Here is a 10,038-nt window from a genome sequence, read left to right on the forward strand (position 1 = left end):
GGGCGCAGAGTGAGTTCAATTTGGACTTCCCCATGCTTTTCTTTTTTTTTGGGTATTTGTGGCATGTTAGCACTGCTTCTAAATATGGATGTGATGGATTAGATTATGATCGTACGTAGATCACAATCGATCCGTAAACGAAGGATAATTATAAATTATTCTTTATAATTAGTTATTTTTAATATCCCGTGTTTCCTAAGATACCTCACAGATCAGTCGAGAGAATTGGGTAATCTGTCAAGAGAATAATAGTGTAAAATATTGATTATGAATCTGCACTGCTGCATTAATGATTAATGTCTCATAAACAGACAGGTTGGAGTGATTAATGCTGGCCAACAGCTCGCATGTGATCCGATTCCTTCGTATCATCTCTCTGACATGTGGATTATTATTATTACGGTCATGTTCGTCTTGTAAACGAGTCTTTGAATCCTGATTTGTTTAAGCTACTTATGGAATATGATAAGAACTATATCTATCTTGGAAATGCTACCGATAGCCGAGTGCGATAGATACACAAGCAAACGAGTAAAGTGATGCAGCATAACACCTCATCTTGCTAAAAAGGCAAGTAATTTAAAGGGAACAACTAAGGGGAGCGAGTACAGACGTCACAGCTGACGAGGAGGAATGGCAGAGAGCCACAACACGGGAAGTAGCAAAAGCAAAGCCAAACACAAGTACACAAGAATGAACAGAGCTGAGAACACGCGGTTCTCATGACTGATTTATCTTCCATCGGCTGAGGTGAAGGAATCCGCAAAGCCAGGTGGCCTCGTCGGTATGCTGGTCTGGGTGTTGTCCAAGCTCGCAAGGAATGATGATGTGGCTCCGTCGAAATGGCTGCTGTCGTCGAATGCCTGCCATTTTTTCAGTGCTTGGGGGAGTGACATGTCGAGGTCGATCCCGTAGCTGTCTTCTGAGTCGGGATCGGAGGGCTTCCACAGCTCCGCGAGTGATGCCAGGACGGTGACCGCATGGCTCATATCCGGCCTCTGGTGAGGTTCTCTGCCACAGCAGTGGCCTGCAAGCTCTGCGACGGTGCTGATGCTCGTGAAGGTCTCCTCGTCGAGGTCGATGGTTGGGTCTATGGCCTTTCGGAATGTGTCCTTGTTGAGTTGCAACCTGCGGAACCATGTAACCAGGTGCACACTTTCCTCCGGTTGGCTCTCGTCCAGTGCCTTCCGACCGGTGATCAGCTCCATCAGTATCACTCCGAAGCTATACACATCAGCTTTTGTGGTGACACGACCAGTCACTGCAAATATATACAGATCTATGAGCGCCTTCAACTTCCCGCAGACCAATAACGATGAAAACATCAAGAAATAGAGCCGCTTTCTTTGATCATCTTGCTGAGTCATGTTGAACAAAAGATTATATTTTTTTATTCTTTTCCGAACCAACAATTCAATTGTGCGATCCAAGATCAAAGCAATCCAGATTTAGAGAGACTAGACCTGTTGGCAGAACTGCTAATTCCAACTCGCATGAGATAGCAAATATAAGAAGCTATACTACAAAATCAGAACGAGAACTCGTTTATCATCAAAGAGTATAAAGTAATTCAAGAACTACAATAAAGTCAGGCCTTGCAGCCAGCAATAAGCTGGAAGATTACAATAAAGTCAAAAGTCATCTGATGTGTTCCAAGTCATTGTGGATCGGAGCTTACATCAGTATATTGCCACTATAAACTTTGGCACAGGGATCACATTATTGAACTGCAAGGCGACTTACTAAGATGCTATCATGCTACATTTCTTGACCATCCTATGATCTAGGGTTTCAATTTTAGCCACCGATATCTAATAGAACAATCTCCTTATCCCAAATGAAAACTTCTTTTCTTAACTATTTGCTGCAAAGTTAAGATAATTGGCAAGAGACCAATTTGCTATATATTAATTTATGACATTGATGCAGTTAGACTAATGTCTGCAACTAATACAGGAAGCTATAAGTCAGCGAACCGAGATTAGACTAAAAATTCAAAGGCCTATAAATCTTTAGCGTTAATAGTTAGCATTGACCAATGATGAGAAAGTTCAAATGCTGAACTACTTAATCAGGACTTGGAAGATTATATGGAGCAGATGGCATGTCGAATCACATAGCAATGCAGTCGCATGATACAGCATGGGAATAGAGTCATAAGTTTGAGAGTTACCAGCATACTCTGGAGCTAGATAACCAAAGGTACCAGCTAGCCTTGTTTCAACAGAACAACCTTTCCCATCCGGTGCAAGTCGGACAAGGCCAAAATCTGCAACTTTAGCTTTCATGTCATCCCCAAGAAGGATGTTGGAAGGCTTAAGATCCCTGTGGATAAAGCTCTGATGTGCCAAATTGTGTAAATACTCCACACCCCTTGCCACATCCAGTGAGATGCTTAGCCTTTTTTTCCATTCCAAAGGCTTCAATCCTTCCTCCTTCCAGTCCAGAAGATGGCGACTCAGCGTCCCCTGAGGCATGTACTCATAGACCAACAGTCTCTCATTCCCGTCCAAACAGTAACCGAGAAGCGAGACCAAATTCCGGTGCCTGACCTTCGTGAGGACTGCAATCTCAGATTTGAATTCATTCAGACCCTTCGTCCCCATGACGCCTGCCTCCATCCTCTTGACTGCAATCTTGGTGCCATCATGGAGCTCACCCTTGTAGACAGTACCAAATCCACCACGCCCCAGAATGTTCTCTTCGCTGAAATTGTTGGTCACATTCCTAAGAACCTGAATAGAGATCACCATATTCCCTGCATCGACTACATGAACGTCACTCGGGCCACTACTCGCCTGGCTGTAAGATTCACTGGCAGTTGCGCCACCGTTCATGCTTGAGCCAACGACGGTGATCTTCACCATGTCCTGGTCGGACCCCGAATGGCGTGGGTGTATGACTGTAGTGTTTGGACTCTGAACCCTCCCGGAATTCTGCAGCTTCTTCTTGTAATAGCAGAAACTCAACAGTCCAACAAGGCTGACACCGGCGACCACAGCGATCACAGAACCAGCAATCACACCTACAGAGCCAGAAGAAGCCTTCCCACTGCTGTTGCCGCTCACATCAACAGACCCTGCTGGATCTGAGTCGCTACCATTAGGAGCAGAACCGGAGTCCGAACCTGGCGGAGCAACATCCTTCCCCATATTCACATTCCCACCAGTCTTCACCAATACATTCTTGCTGAAGCTTGGAATTTTCCCCCAGAGCATGTTGTTGGACACGTCCAATTCCTTCAGCGACGTCAGATTGGTGAGCGTGGATGGAATTGTCCCCGTGAGATTATTATTCGGCAGCAGCAGCCTCTGCAATGAGGTGAACGCACTGAAATCAGGTGAGATCGTACCATTGAGGCTCATCCTCGAGAAATTGATCACAGTGATGTTGCCATCGGCATCACAGCTGATGCCCAGCCACCCGCAGGGGTCGTTCCCCTTCCAATTCTCTGCGAATCGTTCCGGGTAGCCGAAGCTTTTGGCGATGGATAGCAAGAGTGTGACTCGGTCGTCGCACTCCCCTGCTGACTTCAGACAAAAGCTCTCGCTTCCAGGGACGAGGTCTAGAGTCACAGAATCCGGGAAGACGGGCACGGGCCCCTGCAGCAGGTTATTGGTGAGCGTAACTTTGGAAAGCGATTTCAGCTCGACCAAGGAGCGGGGAACGACGCCGGTGAGCTGATTATCCCGGAGCTCCAGATTGCGCAGGTTTGTGAGGGCGGAGAAGTCCGGAAGCGGCCCGGAGAAGCCGTTGGACTGGAGCCAGAGCTCCTCGAGGGCGGTCATGTTCTCGACGAAGGCGATCCCGCCGTTGAGGCGGCTCGGTCCCACCTGGTTGTTCAGCCAGAGCGAACGGAAGGAAGCCGCCGCAAAAGTTGAAGGGACGGGGCCAGAGAGGAGGTTGAAGGCAAGGCCGAGGTGGTCGAGCCCGGGAAAGGCGGTGGCGAGGAAGTCCGGGAGGGGGCCGGAGACATTGGCATTGTTGGCAGAGAAGTTGACGAGGGCGGCGGCGTCGCTGAGGCTGGCGGGAAGGGGCCACGCAGCGAGGGGGTTGTCGTCGAGGAACACGGCCTGGAGGGAGGAGAGGCCGGAGAAAAAGTCGGGGGGAATGGAGGAGAAGAGGTTGCCGTGGAAGAGGAGGACCTGCAGGGAGGCGAGGCCAGCGAGGGAAGGGAGCGGCCCGGCGAGGCGGTTGTTCTGGAGCTCAAGCCGGACGAGGGAGGTGAGGTTGCGGACGTCGGCAGGGAGGGAGCCAGCAAGGCTGCGGTTGCCGACCTGGATGGCCATGACGCGGCCGTCGGAGCAGGCGACGCCGGCCCAGGCGGTGCAGGGGTCGGCGGAGGCGGACCAGTCGAGGGCCTTGTCAGCGCCGAGGGCGGTGGCGAGGACCTGCATTGACGCAAGGTCGCCAAGGTTTGTATCGGCCGCGCTCCTGGACGCAGCGCCGGCTAAAAGGAGCAGCAGCAGGATGTGAGCCGCCGTCGGGAGGAAAAGAGCTACGGGTCGATCGGCCATGGTTCGTCCGAGAAGGAAAGTTCTAGGGTTTCACCAAGGAGAGCAGCATAGAGAGAGAGAGAGAGAAGAGGAGAGAGAGAGAGAAGTAAGTGGATAGCACATGCATGGGGAAGGGGAGCGGGCCAGCTATGGCCACGGAGTCTTGTGGGCTGCGATCTACGTGACGACTGCCATTGCTGGGGTTCGGCGCGTTGTTTCCTCCATTAAATGCGCCCGTCACGGCGCATTCATAATCATCTTCAGTGAACGGCCAAGATTCCACGATGGTCTTAAATCGCCCGTTCCGTAGAGATATGACGGAAAACGGTGCATAATATTATGTGATTGTAATCAGATAACGGAACCGTTACGCGCAAGCGATTGAGGAAAAGTCGAAAAGGCCGTCCGGCGACGACTGACTAGCGACTGACACGTGTCCGCATTGGATTCCTTCGAGTGGTAGAAGGACAACGAGATACTCCGTTGGGTCTTCGTGTTCGAACTAATTTGAATGCGGGGGAAGACAGGTGGGTGGGTGGGTTGGGTGGGTTGGTTGCGTGTCCCAATGGGCTTAGTAGCTGTTGCCAGATTGAAGTCGAGTGCCGGTCAGCTGTCTGGACCCCGTCAGGCTCAAGCGTCACCGACCGTCAAGACAATGACAGAGATGCGCTACGTGGATTTATTCTTCAAGCATGCCAAATGTCACCGAGTGATTGGCAGGTACATTTTCGCTTATCAACCCGAAATACTATGAGGTATAATAACTTTATTTGCCAAGATCGACTAAAATTTAATGCCTGGCTGCTGTCCTGGGGGCATCAGAGCCCACCCAAAAAGGTGTGACTGTTGTGTTCGCAGAGAAGGTACCCGACGAACAGTCGCCTTTCATACCCATGCGATGGTTGGAGAGACAGCACGGGCCCACAGAGGACCCCACATGTCGAATGTGGATAGGTCGCGGCGACGACGGGAGAGGCGGGAGCTTCAACCCAAGGGAGTCGAGAGTTTGACCGATCTGCTGCAAGCATGATGGATTCTTCATGTTCTATGATGCAGCTTGCGACCTTTCACCGAAATCTCTGTTCAAGTTGGAATCTTGGCCAATGTTCGATCGACCTTCGTGAGAACATACTCCACAACGGAAGCCACATACGTTGTTTGCATGCAGTCTCTCTTCTCATGCCAAACCGGGCTCCCAATTCCACCCACAGCAGCAAGCAAGAGATTCCCATCCCCGTTTAGCTATGACAAAGAGAGAGGGGACAACAAGCCCCTGTAAGAAGCAACGCAGTCGACGACGTCCACGGCTTCCCCGAACGCCATGGCCATCACGTCACGGTAAAGCCGGCGTTCTTCGTCGAGGCTTCTCACGTCCCCAAAGTGGCCCACGTGTTCGCCTTCACGGTGTTCGTCTGGGTCCTCCACTTCCGCGGAGGCGCCGCCAGGCTGGGCTGCACAATCTCATCTTCAATGTACACGACTCCCCTTCCTCTTCCTGACATGCACGTTGACCTTTGCTTTCGTCTTCCTTGATAGGTGCATCCTCTTGTGATGTGTCTGGGGTTCAGTCTGGTCACTGGCGCAGGTATGTGTTCCGCATCACTTTGGAGCAATGTCCATTGGTTTCTGTGGGATTCTAACACTTGGCTTCTGCCATGAACAGGTATCATGGCCTATAATACAGTTGCGAAAGGGAAGAATGTACAGAAGTTTGCGCACATGATGCTTCGACTAGTTGCAGTGGCTCTCGGAGTATTCGGAATCTAAGCTGCCTTCGAGTACCACAGAGCAAACACCGCACTCATGGTTGGGCATGTTCACCATCTGCTTGTTCGGCCTGCAGGTTCTTCTTCCTCCTTGCGTCAGAAGCTAATTCTCCCGTAAAAGGGCCATGAAAGCTCACCAAGAAGGCTACTTCGCTGACATGCATGCGTGCAGTGGCTGTTCGGGTTCGTGAACTTTTGGTTCCCGAAAGCGTCGACGCCGACGAGAACCCTGCTGGTCTTGTTGCACGCTTCGGCTGGAATGGCGATCCTTCCGTTGACGGTGTGCAGGGCGGAGACGGGGCTTGCGCAGATGGACGCGGCGCCGGGGACGGAGGCTCATTTGGTCAACTTCGCCGGCCTCTTTATCCGTCTCTTTGCGGTGACTGTGAGCATCGCTGTAGCCCTTCGCGGGGTATCCATTTGAACCATGGCATGGTTTCCTTCCTTTCTTCTTCATCTTTGTCAGCATCAATAATGCAGATTCATTGCTGTCAACCATTTCTCATGGCAAATAGAGAGGAACAATCACACTGACATAGATTGCACACTCTGTGGCTGTGACAAGGAAATGGAACAGCAGATCACATCCTTGCATCTATGTGATCCTTTTCTTGTGCACATCAGCTGCAGAGTCCAAAACTATGCACATCAGCCTTGGAGAATGGTTTTCATCATTTCAATGAGCGGAGTGAACCACACACAACGGAATCTGCCATTGAATGGGGTCAATAGAGCAACCAATTCAGAAAGGAATCATATGGGACATTGATAATGACACAAACTGGCCATTCCATGGCTTTTTATGATTGGCCAGCTCCACCTTTGTCCTCCAATCTGTAGAAGCCATATCGATGGAAAAGGAGAATGACAGGCATGGATGAAAAGAAAACTATGGTAATCGAACAATTAAATCCTTATATACCATATTAATGAAGCACACATTTATGTCACTGTCTCTTCCACATATGAAAGCAACTAAACGATATGGAGAATCTACTTTTATCCTGCCACTGCCTTGCCATATGATCAATACTGCCATTGTGGTGTGACCTTCACATCTCAGTTTCTTCCTTCAGGGATACTCTTGATTTTGAATGAAGGCATACACACTCATGGAACTGCTGCGAAAGCTATGGTTCCTGGATGGACAGTGGTCAATATGACAGGACTCTTAAAGAACTGCTTACTGTTTATCTACTTGCAGCTCTGAGCAAGAAACCCAGAGCTACTGTTGGCAATCATGCAGAGTGATGCAGAGCCACTGTTGCTTGGGCTACAATTCCCATCTCTTGATGTGCAAGTAACAGCATATATTTCCTTGCAAGTGATATGGAGATGAAAGATGCCAAGAGGAGTTGAGCACTCACCACAGCTTCTTCACCCAAAAGAAGAGGACATATAAGGTGACATATCCCTTCGCTATTTCTGCATCCACATGCCTTTTGGTCTGCCAGCCGAAACTCTGCTTTCCATAATTAGGCATTACCAGATGCCATCATATATGCCCACCTCACATCATTCTCATCTCCCCTCCTCTATCTTCCTCTCCTCGCACCGGAAGGAGAACTTGAGCCATGAAGCCATTCCCCCACAGAGAAGTGCTGAGGTTACATCTAGCTCCTTGTTGTTCGGTATGCCCACATTATCTACCACATATGCATGATAGTTTCTCCAAATTTTGATCTTGTTCTGCTAGAGTTTTGGGATTTTATGATGCCTTTTTAGATTTAATTTGTGCTTCTCGATTCCCTTCATAACCAGTAGCATCAGAACTGTTCAACAGAAGGACATGGAAGCATGTGATAGGCCTGTCGAAGTTCACCGACAGTTCTACTTGTGCATGCAGCTGAAGGAGAGCTAAATCCTTACTCGCCATCTCTATTAGGCCTAAACATGAACGGTCCCGACACAGAAGCATCGGTAGAAGTCTTTGAAGTCAGCAGTCAAGTGGCTTCTAACATGTGGACCCAAGAGTCTTCTTCTTCTTCCCCCAGCAAGGAGGACGCACCCATCTCCCTCGACCTCTCCCTCACCCTCAATGCAGATTCCACAGCGCCGGCGGTCGTCTCGCTGTCGAGCACAAGCGAAAGCAGCAGCGAATCGCAAGCCTTTCCCCGGCCCGACTCCCGGAGAGTCTTCTCCTGCAACTACTGCCAACGCAAGTTCTTCAGCTCCCAAGCCCTGGGCGGCCATCAGAACGCTCACAAGCGGGAACGAACGCTTGCAAAGCGGGCACTTAGATTGGACGCAGCTCGACACAGTTATCCTAGCATTGCATCTTTGCCCCTCCATGGCTCTGCTCTCCATTCACTAGCGATTAAGGCGCATTCATCAGCGCATCAGAGCATGGTGGAGTGGAGGGGGAGCCAAGGCGGTATGCTCTTTGGGAGAGGCTTGCTTGAGCCAAGGCAAGTGGTTGTGGAAGATCAGGATGTGGATTTTCATTGGCCTGGAAGCTTTGGGCCAATGACAGATTCAAGGTTTGAGCGAATTGGGAGCTCAGATTTGGTAGCAGTGGATCACCAGCCAGTAGAGGATCCTGATCTTACTCTCAGGCTCTAAGTGTTCGACGCTGACATTTTTGCTTGACGGTGTTGTAGAACGAACACATTGTTTTTCTTGATGTCATGCAGTGAGGAATGTGATGGTTTGTAAGCTTCTTGTTGCATTATCTTCTGCTTAGGAATGTGATGTATTGCTTCTACAAATCCAGTGAAGTTGCATGTTTCTTTAGATTTGTAGCTGAGATTAGAATCGATGGTTGGCTTATCCTATCACAGGAAGGACTGAGAACAGGTTCATTTCCCAGAACAAAGACGGAAGTCATCTTGTTTTCTTCAGCACTGGACTTAGAATTCTGCACTGTTAAACTAATATCAGATATTAGCAGACTTTATTGTTGTCTGACTGCAAATACCAAAGTTTCTGTCACCAAAAGATAGGAGACATAAATCTGAAACAAACCCAATTCAGCAACTCTCATTTAATTTGCAGGTGTTACTATTTGGTCATTATTTTCTGTATATTCTTTTATTGTTCAATCATTTCTAGAGCCAATACCATACTTGTAAGAAACCTATAAACACAATTGGACATGTCTGGACATCAATGTTTGCTTGATACAATTATCATAAAATTATAGGATAAGCCTACAAGCATTCTGCATAATTTTTCAGTGATTTGGTGTAGAATTTAAAGAACAAGGCATTAAAAAAAGGTTAAAAAGTTCTAAATTTTAGATCATAAGAAACAATCAAGTTTGACATGTCATAAAAAAGTCAGAGATTATTATTACAAGTCATCCTTTTGTCATTGTTGATCCAAAATAAAAAATTATAATTTTTAATTCTGAATCGATGTAAAATTAAATATGCTTATTAGTTATCAATCTGACTTTATACGGTAATTAAAAAAATAAATTTAGATCCCGATGAATACTATTTTTAAGATGAATGGTAAATTTTGAATCGGAGCTCAAAAATATTGACCGATAGTAAATAAGATTTTTTTAATTATATAAGAAAATTTTGCTATTATATTGAGAAAAATCCTCCCTCCTAACCTATATAAATAGGAATATAGATTCTATTTTTTAGTATTTATCTCCTACCTTCTAATTATGGTATCAAAGCAATTCTTAGCAATTCTACTGTGAAGGCTTTGCCGCTGGCTTATTTTCGGCCTTCGATAGATCTGATGTCTTCATCGAAGCCTTCATTGTGAAGCATCGCAAGATCGCTAAAGCTAAGTTACGTTGGCGACAGTTCCGAAAGTGC

General features: G+C 47.9%; 3 protein-coding genes across 3 annotated transcripts; 2 read left to right on the top strand and 1 right to left on the bottom strand.

Annotated features, from left to right (window-relative positions):
* Nucleotides 1–559: 559 nt before the first annotated feature.
* Nucleotides 560–4,656, bottom strand: LOC135676132 (receptor protein kinase TMK1-like). Its single transcript, XM_065186979.1, has 2 exons — nt 2,174–4,656; nt 560–1,261 (listed from the first exon to the last, which is right to left on the bottom strand). Exons 1-2 carry the CDS (start codon nt 4,515–4,517, stop codon nt 732–734), a joined length of 2,874 nt encoding a protein of 957 aa, XP_065043051.1. The 5' UTR covers nt 4,518–4,656; the 3' UTR covers nt 560–731.
* Nucleotides 4,657–6,047: 1,391 nt separating this feature from the next.
* Nucleotides 6,048–6,686, top strand: LOC103988348 (probable transmembrane ascorbate ferrireductase 3). The gene is made up of 3 exons (XM_018827319.2): nt 6,048–6,081; nt 6,160–6,248; nt 6,435–6,686. The coding sequence occupies exons 1-3, from the start codon at nt 6,048–6,050 to the stop codon at nt 6,684–6,686; spliced, it is 375 nt and encodes a 124-aa protein (XP_018682864.2).
* A 925-nt stretch (nt 6,687–7,611) lies between these two features.
* LOC103987541 (zinc finger protein 4-like) lies at nt 7,612–8,995 on the top strand. The gene is made up of 2 exons (XM_009405869.3): nt 7,612–7,893; nt 8,109–8,995. Exons 1-2 carry the CDS (start codon nt 7,698–7,700, stop codon nt 8,822–8,824), a joined length of 912 nt encoding a protein of 303 aa, XP_009404144.3. The 5' UTR covers nt 7,612–7,697; the 3' UTR covers nt 8,825–8,995.
* The last annotated feature ends 1,043 nt before the right edge of the window (nt 8,996–10,038 follow it).

Source organism: Musa acuminata, chromosome BXJ1-6 (genome assembly GCF_036884655.1).
Source record: "Musa acuminata AAA Group cultivar baxijiao chromosome BXJ1-6, Cavendish_Baxijiao_AAA, whole genome shotgun sequence".
In the NCBI taxonomy this organism is placed as follows: domain Eukaryota; kingdom Viridiplantae; phylum Streptophyta; class Magnoliopsida; order Zingiberales; family Musaceae; genus Musa; species Musa acuminata.